Here is a 21880-nt window from a genome sequence, read left to right as displayed (position 1 = left end):
TTAGAAGTTTACAGTATAAGTGATTAAAAGCCAAAATATTCTTACGAATTGCATTAAGGTAATTTTTTATATATAATATATGAACAGCATTATGGTAAAAAGTCGTGAAACAGCAATTATATTGGGTGAAAAGCTATTGTATATGATATAGAAATACCTAGCAGATATAACAGTTTTACACTAAAAATCATGGATGTCAGTTGTATGTAGCCTACAAACAAGGGTACAGTCTAATATCTGACCTCATCTGAATCATCAGGAAAGTAGACTTTGTGCAGGATCTGTGTTGTCTTGTGCTGAATAGCCTCTACTTCAACCTGGTGTGGCGGATACTTTCGTGTACCATTCCTTGATGGGGAAAAATGATCATAAAATGACAAATTTCAACAATTTATCCATGGTTAAGTAAATGTTATGTCATAGATGCTTTTGGTAAGAATTGGCAGGTAAACAATTGGGGTAATTAAACAATGGTTTCTAGTTTCTCTTTCTGTTATGTTTTAATCTGTATATTTTGAAAATTGTCTCATGCCCATGGATCTTGTCTAAAATATACTTATAAAACATATATAATGTGAAGTTGGAATATGGCATCAATCTTGAAATAAACTGAAAAAATCAAAGTTCAAAAGACCCTTGCATATGTAATTGCATCATTTTAATTGCTTTTACTAAAAAACAAGATGTTTAATTGGATTTTCGTTATGCAAAAAAAAACATACCAATGTGTGCATATACACAAATTAAAAATAAAGTTAAAATAAGAAAACATACAATCTCTGTCAAGAAAAAATTAATGCAAAGGGCTTTTTAAATTAAAAGTTTTGACATAATATTACAAAATTACATTCAGGACGTGAGATGAACAGTGTTGTTAGAGAAAATCACCAAAATATTGCCATTTGAAGTTTGATGCCTTATTCCAAATTCACATAGTTTAGTGTTTAAATAAAATTTTATAGTTTCAAAGACTGACAAACTTACACCTATAACCTACTACGTGTCCTTGGTCACATCATACCTGAGTGTTTTCTGTAGACGCTGTACGCAGTCATGAGCGATCTGGTTCCGTCTTGAGCCCAGGAAGTGCATGACCTCCTTGAGGAGGTTGGTGGAGGGAGCGAAACATCCTGTCACCAGCCACATCAACTCCCAGCCGCGCTCCTCACTTAACCTAAGGGGATTTGAAGGTGGAAAAATATTGCATTTTGGAAGAGAAACATATTGGAGGGGCGAATATTTTATTTTGGAGGGAGAAAATATTGTATTTTGGAGGAGGAAATTATTGCATTTTGGAGGGGGAAAATATTGTATTTTGGAGGGGAGAATATTCTATTTTGGAGAAGGAGAATATTGTATTTTGGAGGGGGAATATTATGCATTTTGGATGGGGAGAATATTGAGATTTGGAGAGGGAGAATATTGAATTTTGCAAGGGGAAAATATTGTATTTTGGAAGGGGATAATATTGTATTTTGGAGGGAGAAATATTGAATTTTGGAGGGGGAGAATATCATATTGCTTGTTAATCTGGCTGTGGGAATCGGAGGGGACAATATAAGATGAGAAACAAGAGCACCACATAACGGGTGCCAATGCTTGGCTGCGGATGCAGTTTTGAATAAATGAAAGCTTGTCAGATTTTATTTTTATTTAGAGGTCACAGTGACCTTGACCTTTTACCTAGTGACTGAAAAATGGACCTGTCTTGTAGAACTCATCAAGGGCCATCTACATATGAAGTTTCAAACTTGTGGGTGGAAGCACTATGATTTTAGAGCAAAATGTCAAGGTTTTAGCTTGACACAGAGGGTGGGTGGTGGAAGACGCAACAAGCTGGCTATGACAATACCTCGGTTTTCTCAGAAAACAGTCGAGCTAAAATTCATTTGAGCCTCACTCTGGGTAAACTGGACTTAATGCATGTGCAAAAAAGCTTCATCCCAGATTAGCCTGTGCAGTCCACGCAGGCTAATCTGGGAGGACACTTTCCGCTTTGTTTAAAAGAGATCTTTTCTTAACTGCACAGGCTAATCTGGGATGACACTTTACTAACACAAGAGCACCACATAACAGGTGCAACGCTCAGCTACGGGTGCAGTTTTGAATAAATGAAAGCTTGTCAGAATTATTTTTTTAAAGGTCACAGTGACCTTGACATTTGACCTAGTGACCCAAAAATGGGTGTGGCATATACAACTCATCAAGGTGCATCTACTTATGAAGTTTCAAAGTTGAAGATTGAAGCAAATTGATTTTAGAGCCAATGTTCAAAACCTTAACAAAATGTGAAGGTTTTAGCACGACGCTGCCGTCTAACGACGAGCTGGCTTTGAAATACCTCGTGTTTTCTCCGAAAACGCCGAGCTAATAAATTAAGTAGTTTTCCCAGAGCACATAACAGCTTCTCATTTATCCTGAAGGGATTTGATGGGGCAAATATTATATTACTGAATGGGAACCATGATATTTATTTATTGTAGCTCCTTAATGATCTTTAGTGGGTTTAGCTTCTTACTCCCTTTGAAGGGATTTGTTATGAAAAAAATAATTGTAAAGGCTTAGTTTCATATTGAATACCTTATTTTAAGTTGCCAAAAAATAAGTACAAACCTGTTCCTGTTGTCAGTAAGCTGCTTGATGATCTGACAGAAGATTTCATCTCTAAGCAGTTCCTGAAATAGAAGAGGGTTGCAGAAAAAGGATAATAAATTGAAGCATGTATCATTAAACAATAACTTAAATTATGATTATGAGAAATATCTAGACGCAACAATAAACCTTGGTTTGAAGTAACAGCAGCCTTGCCAAGAAGGGTATGCTTGCCAACAAATAAGACTACTGTCAGCTCCAGAATTCAAATATCAAGATGAAAACCTGTGTTCTGGAAGTTAAGATCCAACTGAACCATCCAACACTGAAAATTCAGATCAAGCTGACAGCAACTCCAAGCCAGGTACTGCTATATGGTGCATCAAAGGGGTAGAAACTTTAACTTCTGCTGCAGCAGAAAGATTCTGCTCGACCAGCCTTTATTTTTAGATTATGGCATAAGCCAATCAGAATCAGATGACACATAGGAATATATCATGTAACGTCGGAGCAATTTATCAACCAAATTTGCATGTTCTTACATGACATACAGATTTTATAGCTTAATTATTATTTTATGAGCAACTACGAAAAAAGAATGAGAATCAAATAATAATTGATTAAAACACGTATTATGAGTTTGTTGCAGTTTTTCTTAAGTTATTGTCAGGTCTATTTCGTTTCCGTAGAGGTAGCTTATGTCGTCCGTTTGTAGGCTGAAATTTGATTGGCTGACGGGTTCAAGGGCTTATTCTAAAAATAAATGCTGGTCGAGCAGGATTTTTCTGCTGCAGCAGAAAAAACTGCTGCTCGAGCAGGAATTTAGCTTGTCGAACAGCATTGTGATACTGCTGGAGCAGCAAATATGCTGCTAGAGCAGTAATTTGCTGCTCAAGCAGCATTAAAATGCTGCTCGAGCAGCATTTTTTCCTGCTGCAGCAGAAGTTAAAGTTTCGACCCTCTTGGTGCGCCATACAGCTATGTGGGAGGAGCTTCAGCAACTTGTTGTGATATGGATTACTTTACAGACCATTAGGAGAAAGTTAAGACCTGATTTCTTTATGCTTACTACCCAATACTTGATGTAAAAGATTTAATTTAATAGCTCAACAACTACTGTAATACTTAAAAGTTTAAAGTGGAGCCTTGCTCTTGAAAACTGTGCTAAATGCATACCCGTAAAGTGTCTCCAATACTGCACAGGCTAATCGGGAACAATATTTTCTGCTTTTATGGAATTTTTTCGTTTAAAGTAAGTTTCTTCTAAACAAAAATCCTGAATAGAATGCGTGGCCTGCACAGGCTTATCTGAGACAACACTTTACACACATGCATTAAATCCCATTTTCACATTACTTACGGTTCTAAGTGGTGGTTCAAATATCTGGTCTGTCAGCTCGTTGGCTATTCGTCCAGCAGCACGTTTGGAAGGGTGGTCTCCCATGTACTTCAGGATCGGTGCGCAAGGGTCAAGGAAAGCATTTCATTTGGATTCGCATTGTTTAACATAGACAGCTGTGTACTCACACTTAAGATTGCAGAAATCAGAGCTGATAAGGAAAAACATTCTGAGGTGCAGGAGCTAAATATTATGTATGCACTTGATTGAAACTGCCTTAAATCACAATGTCAGATCAGTCCTATTAATATCCATGTTTGTCAGTCTCTTTGTGAACATTTCTGACAAAGATTATTATGTGCACTAGCTTAATTTGTGAGGACCGCAAAAAGCAAACGTAACTGACCCACAGAGCAAATTGTAAAAGCAGGGTTCCAAAAAATGAACATAATTGAACCACAAAGTATACAGTACAATTAAAATCATCATGAAAATTCAGTGAAAAGTCTGTGTAGATTAAATGTAAAGATTCTCATATTATAACTTTCATATACTTATTCAAATGTATAAAAAGTTATCTTCTTTGATTGGCAGCTGTGCAAACACAGTCCTGACCTCCAAAGCATTGTGAAAATCCATTCAAACATATAAAAGCGGAAAGAGTTGTCCCAGATAAGCCTGTTCAGACTCCACGGGCTAATCTAGGACAACACTTAACGCACATGTATTAGGCCGCGTTTTCCATGAGCAAGGCTCAAATCTATCCAATGCTTTAGCTCTTTGCATGCTGGGAAATTTGTCGTCTGCTAAAATGTCGTCTGCTGAATTTCTAAAATTTGCATTTTCTTCAATTTTTTTTCAAAGAATACTATCAGAATAGCAAACAGTTTGGATCCTCATCTGGATCCAAACTGTTTGCAAAGGCTTTCAAAATTCGGTTCCAGCACTGAAAGAGTTCCCTGAGCACACACACTGAAAGGATATCTAGGAAGCACAGGCAGGCCTCCTGGCTGACTTCCTCTCGACCAATCAGCTTCTTGAGCAAGGGCTGTTTTAGGGGGTCCTTGGAGTAGCGCCACAGCTGGTCCGGGTTGCGCTTGCGGGCCGTCGATAGGGTCTTTGTAAGGGTCCGCTTAGGGGGCGGTCTGCATAGATATAGAAAATCACAGTCCTCCAAATATTCAGATACATCAATATAATATTATTATATTTAAGCTTTTTTAGTTCTACAGAAATACAGAAATCAGTGAAACAATGCGTCATTCCCAATAAAGCCACCATGTGTGCAAATCTAAATGTAAATATTCATGATCCTACTTCTTTTTCATAAATAAATTGTCAATTGAAGTCATTGCTTTGCAACAATTCTTGCAATAAGGCTTACCTGAAGTGGTCAAGACTGTGCTCCTCCAGGGTATATAGCTTACCTGAAGTGGTCAAGACTGTGCTCCTCCAGGGTATATGGCTTACCTGAAGTGGTCAAGACTGTGCTCCTCAAGGGTATATAGCTTACCTGAAGTGGTCAAGACTGTGCTCCTCCAGGGTATATAGCTTACCTGAAGTGGTCAAGACTGTGCTCCTCCAGGGTATGTAGCTTACCTGAAGTGGTCAAGACTGTGCTCCTCCAGGGTATAAGGCTTACCTGAAGTGGTCAAGACTGTACTCCTCTAGGGTAAATAGCTTACCTGAAGTGGTCAAGACTGTGCTCCTCCAGGGTATATAGCTTACCTGAAGTGGTCAAGACTGTGCTCTGCCAGGGTATAAGGCTTACCTGAGGTGGTCCATACTGTGCTCCTCCAGGGTATAAGGCTTACCTGAAGTGGTCCAGACTGTACTCCTCCAGGGTATATGGCTTACCTGAAGTGGTCAAGAATGTACTCCTCCAGGGTATATGGCTTACCTAAGGTGGTCCAGACTGTACTCCTCCAGGGTATATGGCTTACCTGAAGTGGTCCAGACTGTACTCCTCCAGGGTATAAGGCTTACCTGAAGTGGTCCAGACTGTGCTCCTCCAGGGTATATGGCTTACCTGAAGTGGTCAAGACTGTGCTCATCCAGGGTATAAGGCTTACCTGAAGTGGTCAAGACTGTACTCCTCTAGGGTATAAGGCTTACCTGAAGTGGTCCAGACTGTGCTCCTCCAGGGTATATGGCTTACCTGAAGTGGTCCCGACTGTCCTCCTCCAGGGTATAAGGCTTACCTGAAGTGGTCAAGACTGTACTCCTCTAGGGTCTAAGGCTTACCTGAAGTGGTCCAGACTGTACTCCTCCAGGGTATATGGTTTCTCCCCAGGCTCTGGTACCACCTCCCCCACCGTCTGGGACAGCATGTTGGGGTCAGTAGATTGTATAAACAGGTTCTGAAACATTGAATAGAACATGGTGGGGGTCATTTGATTGTATAAACAGGTTCTGAAACATTGAATAGAACATGGTGGGATCATTAGATGGTATAAAAAGGTTCTGAAATGTTGTATATGAGGTCTGAAACATTGAATAGAACATGGCGGGGTCACATGATTGTATAAACAGGTTCTGAAACATTGAATAGAACACGGTGGGGTTCATTAGATTGTATAAACAGGTTCTGAAACATTGTATGGAACATGGTGGGGTCATTAGATTGTATAAACATGTTCTGAAATGTTGTATAGGAGGTCAGTAGATTGTATAAACAGGTTCTGTTCTGAAACATTGTATTGGACATAGGGCACATTGGGGTCAGTAGATTGTATAATCAGGTTCTGAAACATTGTATATGACATAGGGCACATTGCGGTCAGTTGATTGTATAAACAGGTTCTGTTCTGAAACATTGTATTGGACATAGGGCACATTGGGGTCAGTAGATTGTATAATCAGGTTCTGAAACATTGTATATGACATAGGGCACATTGCGGTCAGTTGATTGTATAAACAGGTTCTCAAAAATTGTATAGAACATGTTTGGGTCAGTAGATTGTACAAACAGGTTCTAAAACATTGTATAGGACAAAGGTCGTCTTCCCAGCAGGACATTTGCAGTTATTTTGGAAATATTTAGCATCTGCATTATAGACACACTGCATAAAACAAATTTCTCTTATATTTTATACCAGTTCTCACTTAATTTTGATGGAAAGTCTCAACTGACTTTTCAAGTAATAATTCCTAAATAATGAAACAAGTGTGCAGTTTTGAATTCGTTTTCATTGAAGGTCTAATTCACATACAATATTAAAGGTCTCCCTGGCATAGTGAATATGGTGTTTGGTTTTCAACTGGGAGGTCACAAGTCTGATCCACACTGTGTGAGCATTCTTTACATCCCCCCAAATGCCACCAACAACTGGTTTTACCCAGGAAACAGACTCAAGAGCATTTGAATAAGCCTTTGGCTTTTGATGCAATCCAGCTCAAATAAATAGGTTTAAACTTACCAGTATTTCTGGCGGTGGCTTGGTAATGGTAGGCAGAACGTACACGCACTCCGCCGGGAAGTCTCCACGTTTCAAGGTACGCATGCACTCACCCACACACCAGCCCGAGTTCATCACCGTCTCACCGTTCTGCTGGACAAGCGTGATCAGGTCTCCCTTCTGGAAACTGAGGAACGAGGAACCATCACCTGAAAATAAGAGTCTACAAGTTTAGGTTTAAGTTTATTAAAATTGTATAAATGCAGAAAGTGTTGTCCCTGATTAGCCTGCGTTGACTACACAGGCTAATCTGGGAATACTCTTCACGCACACTCATAAAGCCCCGTTTTCCCTCAGTGCTGCTCAAATAGAGCAAAGTGGAGCATTAATTATCAAGGGGACCATTTAATTAACATTAATACTGGTTACCAAACTTTTGTGATAGGTAAAAAAGTAGGAGCTTAGATTGACAAATCTCTCTTGTGATTGCTAACAAAATTGGACAAAAGATTGACAAATCACTATTTATATGGATGGTTGAGACATTGTGATTGAAAGTTTAGTAATAATGATACATACTTAAACCTTTAAACATAAAACATAAATACAGGAAATAGTTCTAACATGAAATTCAACTTAAAGAGGAAATGTGTTTAATATCATTTTAATGGAGCGTCATCAGAATTGATTTTTACAAACATCCATTTTTATAATTAACTGCAAATAACAACAATCATAACATATATTAAATCTTTACCATTATCACTTAGCAGCACAGACAATTTTCAGAAGCTAACATCTAGTTTTTATTTCAAAACTGTGTAAAACTTTTCTTACAATAACTCAAGCTAATGGTAAATGTTGGCAATAAGTTCACTTGTTTGCATTTGCTCTGGATCGCTCAGGATGTAATATGGAATATTTGAGTGAGCTCTAAGGAAAAGGGGCTTAATGCATGTGCGTAATGAGTCGTTGCACATGAGCCTGTGCAATCAGCCTTATCAGGGACTACACTTTCTGCCTAAACTGGATTTTTGCTTCTTAAGAAGACACTTTTTTTAAACCAAAAATACCATAAAAGCATAAAGTGCCATCCCTGATTAGCCTGTGCACACTGCACAGGCTAATGTTGGACAACACTTTACGCACATGCATCAAACCCTGTTTTCAGAGAGCAAAAATCATTTATTTGCCACTTCTATTTAGGTTGTTCTATAGCTAACATTCAGATAGAATACATATCATGTTTCTTTTATATACATACAATACATGTTTAACAGGATCATGCAAATGATAAGGAAATTGTACTTGTCATATGTTTTTGTATTCATTATTGTACATCAAGTAAAAATATAAGTGTAGAATATTTTATGTTTGAAGATTATAATTATGTATAATTTAAAAGTATAATCAGAAACTGCGGTGATAATTAAAAACCAGAGCTTGTACACTTTATGTAGACATAAGCGAAGAACAAATAATTGCATTAAGAAATATATGAGACAGATAGACAGAAAAGATCAAGAAAAAAATCATTTGGGGTACAAGGAATTATACCTCATCACAAAAACTTAAATAAATAATACTATAGAACATAATAGTTATTGAGTTTTACCAGAAGGTTTGCATGTAGAATGGTTCATTCCTCAAAGAATGGTGACTTCTACCAAAATAATAAGTAAAATAAGGGTAAAATACTGTGACGTGCAAATTTCACATCAAAATTAATGTATTAATATGTTAATAAAATCATGAAAGATGCTAAAAAAGAAATACAAAGAATTTCGGCACATTTGCATCATTTAATCCAGTCTCAACCATGACCACTACCCAGGAGGGGAACATTTTGACATGGAGAAATTCAGCAGTGTATGTAGAAGGGATAGTGAGAATTTAACATCGACACGGATATATTCAGCAGTGAATGTAAAAGGGATAGTGAGAATTTCACATTGGCAAGGATATATTCAGCAATGTATGTAATTGGGATAGTAAAAATTTCACATTGGCAAGGATACTGGTATATTCAGCAATGTATGTAATTAATTGGGATAGTGAGAATTTCACATTGGCAAGAATATATTCAGAAATGTATAAAGAAGGGATAGTGAGAATTTCACATTGGCAAGGATATATTCAGAAATGTATGTAGAAGGGATAGTGAGAATTTCACAATGGCAAGGATATATTCAGAAATGTATGAAGAAGGGATAGTGAGAATTTCACATTGGCAAGGATAAATTCAGAAATAATGAAGAAGGGATAGTGAGAATTTCAAATTGGCAAGGATGTATTCAGAAATGTAGGAGAAGGGATAGTGAGAATTTCACATTGGCAAGGATATATTCAGAAATGTATGAAGAAGGGATAGTGAGAATTTCACATTTGCAAGGATATATTTAGAAATGTATGAAGAAGTGAGAATTTCACATTGGCAAGGATATATTCAGAAATGTATGAAGAAGGGATAGTGAGAATTTCACATTGGCAAGGATATATTAAGAAATGTATGAAGAAGGGATAGTGAGAATTTCACATTGGCAAGGATATATTCAGAAATGTATGTAATTGTGATAGTGAAAATTTCACATTGGCAATATATATTCAGCAATCTATGTTATTGGGATAGTGAAAATTTCACATTGGCAAGGATAAATTCAGGATGTAGGCGGGAAAGTGGGAATTTCATGTTTTCTATGGCTTCTGTATGATTTGGGTAAAAAGGATTAAAACTATAAATGCAGACAGCAGATGTGGCTTATCCTTAATCAGTGCAGAGGTATGAACTCTCTTTTGGTTGAAAAATAAAACACATCTGCTGACAAAGTATTTACAACATTTCATGCAGGGTAATGAGTTAATATTTTGAGAGAGATTTGCAAACAGGCAATGAATTAGGAAATTGTAGTTGCATAGGTGAAATTGAAGGATCTCCCACCCAACAACAAGATTAAAAGAACACAGCAAAAACTTTTAAAAGTATTGATCTTCCGAAATTTCATGGAGTGATAAGTTAAACTTTCATACAACACATTGTATGATATATTCTAATTTAGTATCAGTATTTTGTCACACTTACTGACCCAATTACGAATCAATTAGTGAATATCATCAACTTCAGGCACACGTAACAAAGGACACAATGGAAAATTGTTAGTAGCCAACATGTTATGCAAAGGTTGCCCAACATATACCTATAACTTTGGCAAGTGTCGCGGCTGAAAGGTAATGATTTTAGAGTAAAATCTTTGCATAATTTATTTGTTAAACAGAACATATAAAGACGAATTATGTACAATCTGGGACGACACTTTAAGTACATGCATTAAACTGGAGTTTAGTTTAGAAGAGACTTCCTTTAAACAAAAATTCCATAAAAGCCCTAAGTGTTGTACCTGAGCACTAAGTGTTGTACCTGATTAGCCTGTGCAGACTGATCAGGCATATCTGGGACACCACTTTATGCATTAAGTCCCCTTTACCTTGAGCAAGACTAACAATCATTACCTGGTCCACTGTAGTCTTGCAGAGCGATCACGTATTTGGAGCGCTTCTTGAGCCCCTCCAGGAAGGTCACCACAAGGTCACGAATGTCCTCTGCGTTTGGAGACGTGAATGTGTACTCGTCACCCTTCACTGTCGCAAGGGTGAAACTCTGTCCATGCATTTTACCAGTCCTGAAAGTTTAATATGATTTTTCATCATTTTTAAAGGAAAAGTTTAATATTTTTGCATTTTTTGAACAATTTTGTCAAATGTGTTCACTACTTAAACTATAATATTTGGGGCCAAAATCTTACTGGCTACGACTGGGCAATACAGTCTTGGGACTTTCACATTAGGTACCTTATTTTGAACATAAGGTACTATATACCTATTTGTTCAAATTGCTTGATTAGTGTTATGCATTTTAAAGATTTACAATAAAAGAAGCCATATTTTATGAATAATTGAGTAGTGTATTTTTGATTGTGACAAAATAATGTATTATAATACATTCTTATTATAACCTATGACAATTTTGTTGTCTTAATTGTATTTCTATTTTTCAGTGACCCTGCATTTAACCTATATAGAAGGTAACAAATTACCATTGTAATTTTCAAATAAATTCACTGTACAGTGAGATTTTGAAATCAGCCCTTCATAATTGTTTAACCCTTACTAGATAATCTATATTCTCTTACTGGGACATTAATTTTAAAAATTATTCTTACGTCATCATTCAACAATTAGACAATAAAAGCGAAGTTGCAATTCAAAATAGGGAACATTACTATTAAGTACTTAAATTGAATAGTTGTTTTAAACGTACAGCCAATAGAATTCAGAAACATTTGAATAAGTTTCTGTTATCTTATCATCTTTTACTCGATGATGAGAAAATTGTATTACTTCTTTTGATTTCTTTTCAATTATTTGGATTTCTATTATTTTGTGAACAATTTGTGCATTAATTCCTATTTTTTATGCCCTAAAATTTATATTGTAACATACATTTGTCTTAAGATCTTTTATCAAGACAGGGCCCAGAAAAAGAAATATTGATAACATATAGATTTGCTTAGCTTAAACTGTAGCATCGAGTTAACATTCCTTTATCAAATCCTTTAATGATTTCAAACTGAAATTGTCATTAATATATACAAATATTGAAAGCCAAAATGATCTATCTGCGTCTCACTTCCATAACAAATACAACACTTTCACACTCACATTTGTTATTATACACAATACCTGCTACTAGAGACAGCCGTGATCTCGGGGAAAGACAACTCCAGCAGAACTTGCTCCTGATCATCCACAACATACACGCCGGTCCAGTTTACTGCGATAATTACATCGTTTTTTGGCAGACTCGGTCCAGCAAATTTGTACGCCTCATAGAATCGCGAGAACAGCAGCGGCCACTTGTACTTTGCGTAGCTTACAATGTCCTCCTTCACCTTCATCGCCTGGATCTTATCGCCGGCAAAGTAAGGGCCCTTGATCTTCTGGTTTACCTTATACGTGATAGGCAAATTTTAAAATATGTATCTTGTTCTCGGAAAATTGGGCTGAATGCAGGTGCGTGAAGTGTTCTCCCAGATTAGCCTGTGCAGTCTGCACATTCTAATCTGGGACGACACTAAATTTGCACCTTGACTGAATTTTTGCTAGGTGGAGAAGTTTTTTAAACAAAAATACCATAAAACAGAAAGTGTTGTCCCTCATAAGCCTTTGCGGACTGCACAGGCTAATCTGGTATGCACATGCATAAGGCCCTTTTTTGGAACAAGGCTAATTTCTAAAGATCATTTATGTATAAAATGCAGCCAGTGAGTAATTAATTTACAGATAACATTAACTTGCCCTCAGGTTTTACCATGCCATGTTAAATTTTGAATACAGTTCCAAGTAAATAATGTAACGAGCATAAATTGTTAATAAAACTTTAAAGTGACCTGATCTGGCCGCCAAACATGTTTTGTTTACAGAAGTGTGCACATTACGGATTGATTTAATATTGATACATCATATTTCCATCGAAAGTCTATCAACACATACCCCTGTATATTGTGTTCATGGACAGTTCAGATAGATTTTACATATATAGGCATAATATTATAAATATTATAGGCATATTGCTAGATTCTATATTTTCGTTCGTCATCTTAAATTGCTTCCTAACCCTTTACCACTCAGTAAAGCAATTTGACTCGTTTGTAATCATATAGAAAATTGAATTACATTAATTTTGTGATCTGAAAGTAAACTATATTCAAGTTTCAAAGGACTTCATTTTGAACCCTAAATTACTTACAAGCAGCAAACCGCATTAAACCTGAACAGACTGCAAGTTACTCGTAGGCTGTTCTGGTTTTATGCTGTTTGCATATAACCATTATCAATTTGCTTCTAAGTGGGAAAGGGTTAACATGTAATCACGCTCCTACCTGCTGGATCCAGAAGGAGATGGCGTTGGGTTTGGCAAGCATGCTGTCTGGTATGTAGGTAGGCAGGAGGCTCTGTAGACGCTCCACACCGATGTTGGAGCCGTACTCGATGTAGTGCTGCTGGGCAGCGATCATAGCCAGGTCATCCTCCTGTGGGATAATAAATATTGGAAATTAATCATTAATGTCCAATAGAATATCAATTTAATTAGAGTTTAACCAAACATTCAGATGTCCAAACAAGGTCAAAGCCGAAAGTTTATATAAGAAATTAATTAAAAAATCCAAGAAAATCAAAGGAAAATGAGAGGTTTTATGAATACCCAAATTTTCATGATATTGAAAATTGAAAGCATCATTCTACTGTATCAAATTGACCTTTTAACAGCGCATCAGTTACCTTTGTCTATAAATTCAACATGTCACGGAACACAACTAATAAAGCCAATATCAAACATACCTTGTCACAGCGGTATTCCCCAAACTTGATTCCCCTGACAACCTGCTGGTAGATCAGGTTGGTTGCCGTGGCGTCTTCGCTGGGGTCGTGCCAGGGTGCAAAGATCTCCTTCCTGAAGAAGAGCCGCCAGGGGGCGTTTCTCTCCTGGGCGCCCTGCTCCTTGGCATACTGCTCGCACTGGGAGATTGCGTCCATCACGTGGTCTCCACCGCTTCCAAGGGAGGACACCTGGAAAGAGCAGGATGGGGAGGGTAGTGTCAAATACCTTCTTTCCATGGATGAGAAATTATGAACAAAGAGAGGATATTTCTTGGGTTTGGTGGAATATCGATTTTAATTCAAGAGTGATCATAGAAAATAATTTTTTTCTATGATCACGAGTGAATTAAAATCGATATTCCACCAAATTCATCAAATTTTCTTTTAGGAGGGTTACAATGGGGAAACCAAAGATATCTAAAAATAGTTCTGGTAAAACGATGAAAATTATCGATAATTTTCACTGTTATATTTTACTGTTTGAAACAGTAAAATATCAGTTTTAATTCTCTAAAAACAATCTGAAAGTTAAAAAAAATAAATATAGCTAGTCAATAATACATCAAACAAAAAATTGATATCATAGAGACAATTGCTCTGTGCAAATATTTTTGCGCTGCTTGGATTATTAAAACCATTAATATGCATCGCCATAAAATTTTGAGGTTTTTCAAAAAACAACTTTTTCATGTATTTCAAATTTTGGAAAAAAAATGTGTCTGTAATTTTTCATGTGTTTGTGTTAAATTTGTGGATTGGTCTACCCATAAAAAATAAATGAAAATTATGACCTACAAATAATAAAATAGCAAACCTTGTCGAAGAGAGCAATGTAGAGTGAGAATCCAAACTGATCACTGAGCACAATCTTCTCGCCAAGCTGTTGGCAGAGCTCTCTGGCGGTAGTGGCAGAGTCGGCAAGAAGCGTCTTAGTGTTCCCGTCCATGAACGTGATGGGCAACATCAGTGGGCGCTTGGATTTCGTGGCCTGAAGCTCTAGCCAAGATGGTGGCTGGTTGCGTGTGCCATTTGCAAAGGTTCGTCTCAGGCGTTCTTCGCAGTACGGAGCGTAGCCAGGTGGACCTTCACTGATGAAGTTACGTAGATACTTGATGAACTGTAATGGAAAGAAACCAGTCAAATCAATGTTCATTTATGCTGAATAGCTTATTCATTTCCACAGCACAGCAGAAACTAACTCCTTGTTGCTAATTTAGTTTTATTTAAATTTAAAAGAATGATATACAGCTGGATTTTAATTGCTACTGAAATTTTATTGAATAATACACAGTCAGTACTCGGCTTAGCTGCAACAGTGTTATCTGAATGAGGTAATAAAAATATTAAAATATAAGGGAGAAAATAATTTCAATAGGTAAAAGACCAGACATAAGTTTCTTTATAAATCTTGTTGACAACTTATCAAAATTAAAATTCACATCATTCATCTTATGAAAGCAAAACCAAAGTTCTTCATCAGCCTATTTGCCCAGAGCTAGTCCATTTTGTTTCTCAAGGGGGACAATCCACATGACTGATAAATAAGAGTTACCTACCCTGTCCGAAGGTGCGAAGCATCCAACACAGAGGGAGAGGAGGATCCAGCCGCGGGCGTGGGAGGATCGAGACGGGTTCTGGGTCAACTGCTTGGCAATCTGGCAGTAGATCTCATCTCTGAAACAGAAGGTCATTATAGTATGAAAGTTTGAGCCAAATCTTCCCGTAGTTAAAGGTGTTCAAAACACAAGTTTTGGGATATGCATACATGTACATCTGGACGAGTTCGTGCTAAATGTCTGACAGTCTCCCACTATGTAGTGTATTAGAGTAACCCTAGTCAGGCAAATGAAAAATATAAAGGACAATATTTTCATGAAAATATTGAATATTTTATGTTATAGCAATAAATAAAAGTACAGTATTATCAATAGTTAATACCGATACAAAAAATTTAAAATTCTATATTACAATGTTCTATATTCTTTACCTCAAATCAGGCCTCAGAATTCCATGGCCTATAATGAAATGCAGTTTCTCGAGGTTCGTGGTGGGTTTCTCCTCCAGCAGAGCGTTCTGCCCGGTAGGCGAGTAGTACTCAGAGTCACCTAGGTGACTTTTGAACTCTTCTGTGATCTTCGACTTCTTCTTCAAGGTCAAAGACACCATCTTTTTGCGTATGCTGCGTTTCCCGCTGACCCGCATCATGGCCGCAGGCTCGTTCTCCAGCTCCATGTTCATCCTCTGGGCCTCCTCCAGGTCTTTCTTGTTGAACTTGCGGCCCAGCGTTGAGTAGATCTTTGTCATCACTGGAGTTGTGTCCTGGAAATGAAAAAATATAGCACTGAAGTGTGACTGCATGGGCAATGAAGTGTGACTGCTTGGGCAATTAAGTGTGACTGCATGAGCAATGAAGTTTGACTGCATGGGCAATGAAGTGTGACTGCATGGGCAATGAAGTGTGACTGCATGGGCAATGAAGTGTGACTGCATGGGCAATGAAGTGTGACTGCATGGGCAATGAAGTGTGACTGCATGGGCAATAAAGTGTGACTGCATGGGCAATGAAGTGTGACTGCATGGGCAATGAAGTGTGACTGCATGGGCAATGAAGTGTGACTGCATGGGCAATGAAGTGTGACTGCATGGGCAATGAAGTGTGACTGCATGGGCAATGAAGTGTGACTGCATGGGCAATGAAGTGTGACTGCATGGGCAATGAAGTTTGACTGCATGGGCAATGAAGTTTGACTGCATGGGCAATGAAGTGTGACTGCATGGGCAATGAAGTGTGACTGCATGGGCAATGAAGTGTGACTGCATGGGCAATGAAGTGTGACTGTATGGGCAATAAAGTGTGACTGCATGGGCAATGAAGTGTGACTGCATGGGCAATGAAATGTGACTGCATGGGTTTTGAATTGAGCCTCACTCTGGAAAAACAAGGTGTAATTAATGTGGGCTTAGTCATGCATTATAAGCCCCGCTGTCCCAGATCAGTGTTCAATCATAATCTTTGATTTTAAAAGCAACAAATTATAAATGTTTGTCTTAGTTAAGATCCAAAGTAATCCATAATAAAAAAAATAAGATAATTCTCACTCCTGGTGGAACAGAGGCCCTTCAAGGGAGGCAAGAGAGGATATTTTAAACAAACAACCTTATAAAGGTGGTGGGAGGGGGGGGGGGGGGTAAATGACAATATTTTTAATTTTCTAAATACTGACTTTAAGCAGATTGATATCCAATCCTAATTGAAAATAATAAATAATAAATTAGAATTTACATACTTGTTTTGTCATTATTAGATCAGAGAGGGCCATTTTATTTTAATTTATTTTATTTTTTGTTGGGAGGGGGCCCAATTATATAGCATATTTTATATGCATAATATATGTTCTGGGGTAGAGAGATGAGGGGATAGATGAGTGTCCTCACCCTAGTGTCCTGTACTCCAGTGTACACTTTCGGTTCGGGGAGATCTCCCATGAATCGCAGGATTGTAATCCAGACGGCAAGTGCGGCCATGTGATCGCTCTCTGACTTCAACTGCAGCAGCGACGTTCTGATTGGTCGCCGAATGTAGGTGTGCGTCGCGTTGGCTTGGAAGAACGTCGCGGAAAACTTGGCGAACTTGTATTCAGAAAGGTCTTCTTCGTCTGGTTGTACGAAAGGCATGTTCCCTTCACTAATGTCATAGTCCATGTCGGAAATTGCTCTTCGACGCTTTTCCTCCAGATCCTAAAACAGTTCAAAAGAGTGAAAGCTACACAACATTACAGTTAATATGTTCTTTTATTAACTTAACACTTTACCACTCAGCTAGGCTCTTTGGCACAATTCTAATCCCTTAAAAAATCAAATTAAATCTAACACCTTTCTTACTCTTTTAAATTTTAAAATGCATTATTTCAAACTGTAAGGTACTGATACACAGCAAACAGCATAAAACCTAAAAACTCGTGCAGGCTGTTCTGGTTTTAAGCTGGTTGTATATAGATGTCTTTTTTTACTCCTGAGCAGGGAAGGGTTAAATAAAAATGCAATAAGAATTTACAGATCCTTTGAATTGTTTTCTTTTTGTTTTATTTTTTTAAGATGATTTTTGTGAATTATGTTTGTACAAGTACCAAAGGGTTATCTTTGAATGCAATTGTTATATAATTGAATTATGAAACAAATGTAAAACTTGTTATATTATTTTACTAATACTACAATGCAAGTCTATGCTTAGTATTATTTGGTAAATACAATTGAACAAAAGTATTTGGTTCAAGGTAAATGAAATGACTATACTAGTTGACATTAAGTTTCAGTGTGCAGAAAATCTAGAGATTTCAATATTTAGGTAATGGTCAGATTCTTTAACTTTCAAAAATGTCAACACTAAGTAAAACCAGTTGGATAAACAATTACTTTCTTTTTATCAAGGATTTTGTTAAAAAATCAATAAATCTCTGCATATGTTACTATCACAAAGCGAGAGAAAATAAATTAAAACTTTCTAAGGCATTTGAAATATATGACCAAAAGAAAGATAACAGGCAGACTAAACATATAAAGCACCTTTATGCAAACTTAATACAAGAGATGTTTTTGTCAGAAATACAATGCCCCATATTGCGCTGCTTTGAAATAAAATTTCAATATATCATTTGGCAGGATTAGAAATTATCTCCCTTTTAAAGCTTATTAATTCCCTTGCATTGTATTTTTTACTTTTGACCTTGAAGGATGTCCTTGAGCTTTCACCACTCAAAATGTGCAGCTTCAGGAGATACACATACATGCCAAATATCAAGTTACTGTCTTCAATATTGCAAAAGTTATGGCCAATGTTAAAGTTTTTTGGAGGGACACACAGAATGACAGTTCAACTGCTATATGCCACCCTACCGGGGGCTTAAAAATGTAAATCAACAAATTTTGATTTTCATTGAGGTCAACTGTTTAAAAACACTTCCCCAGTAAAAATTAAAATTGTAATTGGAATTTATATGGGTATGAAGCAATAGTAATATTAAAATCAAATAAACACATTTAAAAAGTTGTTTCCCTAGCCAGGTTAATAAGAAATAGTATGAGGAAGTATTTCTTGAATAATTTGTATCACTTAGCATTAAATAAAAAAAAATCCAATAAACTTTTATGCCTGCAAAATTAAGTTGACGAAATGAACATTGGAACATGAAAGTATCAACTTAAACACAGAAACAAACACATTTGTTGAATTGATATCCCCTGCCAAATACATTTTATTTTATTATGGATGAGTGCAAATGCCTTGATATAAGGTATAATCTTAAACAAGATATGTGTTTGTCAGAAACACTATGTCCCCTTTTGCGCTGCTTTGAAGCTATGTATTTGACATTTGACCTTGAAGGATGACCTTGACCTTTCACCACTCAAAGTGTGCAGCTCCATGAGATACACATGCATGCCAAATATCAAGTTGCTATCTTCAATATTGCAAAAGTTAATGCAAATGTTAAAGTTTGGGCAAACAAACAAACAAACACACAAACAAACCAACAGACAGGGCAAAAACAATATGTCCCCCACTATAGTGGTTGGGCACTTAAAAAATCAAGTGTAGGGTAATTGTCTAAATGCATCTCAATTCTCCTCATTGATCTGAACAAGCCAATGAAGTTTCATGAAAAAAAACACTTTTATTGTATCTAATATATAGCCTGAAAGTTACATTGTAGAACAAAATGAATGGGCAATAACTCATATTTCAGACAGAGTAGCGAAATGGTTCTTGTGCAAGGTGATTCTCCTCATTGATATCAATACACTTATTAAGTTTCATGATGAAATCTTGTATGGTATCTGAGATATAGCCCTGAACAGATACATTATACAAAAAAACAATGGGCAATAACCCTTATTTAAGAAAGTGTGGGGTTATGGTTCTTAAGCATGACACTTTTTCTCATTGATATCAATACATCCATGAAATTTCATGATTAAATCTTGTATGGTATTTGCAAGATAGCCATGAAAAGTTACACAATACAAAAAGCAAAGGGCAATAACTCTTATCTAAGAAAGTGTAGGGTTATGGATCTTGTGAACAGCACTTTTCCTCATTGACATCTATACACTCATAAAGTTTCATGTTGATATTTATATACATGTAGTTTCTGAGATAAAGCTCTGAAAAGTTTGTGATCATACGGACGGACTGAAGGACGGACAACAACAATTCTTTATCCCTCCAACTTCGGCTGGGGATACGAATTGATCACAGATAAAGACAGAAAATTAAAGAGAATTAAAGAGAAAAAAACAAACAATTATCAAATAAGTGGTTGAGTTTGAAACTTTGTGACATTGACCTCTGACCTTAAGATCAATATGCATCAATATGCATATTTAGATGACTGTAAGCCAAAGCATTCCAAAGATGTAATGATGAAACCAATTTCTTGATACAAGCCAATGTGATCTAGACCACAAAATCAAAACAGGTCTTATTTTCCTCCAATTTAACCACTATACCATTTTAAATCGTCGCAGGTCAACGCAGACTAAAACAAGAGCTGTCAGAGGACAGCGCTTGACTATTGGAGTGCTTGACAGTATAATGTAAGCCATGATGGGGAAATTGATCATATTCAGTAATTTATTAGACGATCTTTCAAAAATAAAAAATAAAATAAAAAAAAAATTTGGGGGGGTGAGGGGGGCAGGGGGGGGGGTATAATGTGGGGTGTGGTCATTTATGAGAAGATCTTTCAAAAATAAAAAAAGGAAAAAAAAAAATTTTTGGGGGGGGGGGGATGGAGGGGGGCAGGGATTCTGGGTTGGGGCGTGGGGTATTGTTTGGGTGGAATCCATTGAAGTATTCAGGTGAGTGTTGTTTTGTCAAAGTATTAATAAAATCTGATCACAAATAAAGAAGTTATGGCAATTTAAGCAATATATTCAATTATCTAAGTATAAAATGGGCCATAATTCTGTCAAAATGCTTGAAACAGTTGTCTGCTCTTGTTTTTAGGTTGGGGTCATGATGGTAAACAAGCATGCAAAATATGAAAGCAATATGTCAAGGGACATTGAAAATAATCGGGGTAGTACGCAAACTTTAACATTTGCTGCATATTCTAAGTGGAAAAGGGGCCATAATTATGAAAAAATGCTTGATAGAGTTGTCTGCTCTTGTTTATAGGTTGGGGTCATGTTGGTAAACAAGTATGCAAAATATGAAAGCAATATGTCAAGGGACAATGAAAATAATTGGGGAAGTACGAAAACTTTAACATTTGCACGCTAACGGAAACGGAAACACTGACGCCGGGGTGAGTAGGATAGCTCCACTTTATATATTTCATATATAATAATCGAGCTAAAAATGCCCAAACAAATTTCCTGTTACAAGACCCTGTTGCCTTTTCCTTTGACCTGGTAACCTCAAAATCAATAGGCATCTTTTCTCAGAAGAAGCCACACACATAAATTGAATGATCTCAGTTTAAGCATTCCCAAGATATTTTGAGATTACAAAATAACTGTGACAAGCCCATGTGACCTTGACCTACTGAGCTTAATGTGAGGCATCTTCCCTTCCTCCTGAATTGCCATTTTACCAATTTGTATGGTTGTCGGTAAATAGATATTGCTCAGAAACAGAATGCCAATAGACCCATCAACTGACAAATAAATGCACAGCAAAATACCTGCAGGTTCTTCAGATACTTAAATTGCATACTCAACTATAAAATTATGGCAACATTTACTACAACGAAGTAAACAAGAGCACCGCCTTGCGGGTGCAGACCGCTCATCTATTTTTCTTTTTAAGGTGAAGGGAACAATCTTAATACTTCAATCACAAAAGATGGATGGGTGGGGTGGAGAGGGGTGTATAGGTTGGGGTGTGTGGCCATTTATTACATTATCTTCCAAAAATAAGAAATAAAAATGTGAAAACAAAATAAAAAAATATTTTTTTTTGTGGGATGGGGGGGGATTCTAGGGTGGGATAGTTGGACAGTCTTTCAAAAATAAAATAATAAAAATATATATTTTTGATTTTTTAACTATGTTTCCAAAAAAAAGGGGGGGGGGGTTGGGGGGGTATAGTGTGAGGGTGTGGTCATTTATAAGA

General features: G+C 36.9%; 1 protein-coding gene across 6 annotated transcripts in view; it reads right to left on the bottom strand.

Moving 5' to 3' along the window:
- Positions 1–21880, bottom strand: part of LOC127834201 (myosin-VIIa-like) — a 96898-nt gene that overhangs the window by 10026 nt on the left and 64992 nt on the right. For 4 of the 6 annotated variants that reach the window (XM_052359849.1, XM_052359854.1, XM_052359852.1 and 1 more), the window contains 12 exons: positions 17200–17502; positions 15752–16083; positions 15321–15438; positions 14579–14881; positions 13726–13953; positions 13266–13415; positions 12067–12332; positions 10837–11006; positions 10524–10547; positions 7351–7538; positions 6176–6291; positions 4798–5076 (listed from right to left, as the gene is read on the bottom strand). In XM_052359849.1, the coding sequence (XP_052215809.1) occupies positions 4803–5076; positions 6176–6291; positions 7351–7538; positions 10524–10547; positions 10837–11006; positions 12067–12332; positions 13266–13415; positions 13726–13953; positions 14579–14881; positions 15321–15438; positions 15752–16083; positions 17200–17502 (2472 nt within the window). In that variant the 3' untranslated portion in view covers positions 4798–4802. Of the gene's footprint in view, positions 1–242; positions 349–1021; positions 1175–2613; positions 2676–3952; positions 4051–4797; positions 5077–6175; positions 6292–7350; positions 7539–10523; positions 10548–10836; positions 11007–12066; positions 12333–13265; positions 13416–13725; positions 13954–14578; positions 14882–15320; positions 15439–15751; positions 16084–17199; positions 17503–21880 lie in introns of those variants that run through there. The other 2 variants (XM_052359855.1, XM_052359853.1) reach the window with 2 other exon arrangements.

Source organism: Dreissena polymorpha, chromosome 6, assembly GCF_020536995.1.
Source record: "Dreissena polymorpha isolate Duluth1 chromosome 6, UMN_Dpol_1.0, whole genome shotgun sequence".
Classification (NCBI taxonomy): domain Eukaryota; kingdom Metazoa; phylum Mollusca; class Bivalvia; order Myida; family Dreissenidae; genus Dreissena; species Dreissena polymorpha.
Note: the sequence above shows the minus strand (reverse complement) of the source record. Positions and strands in the feature narration are given on the sequence as shown.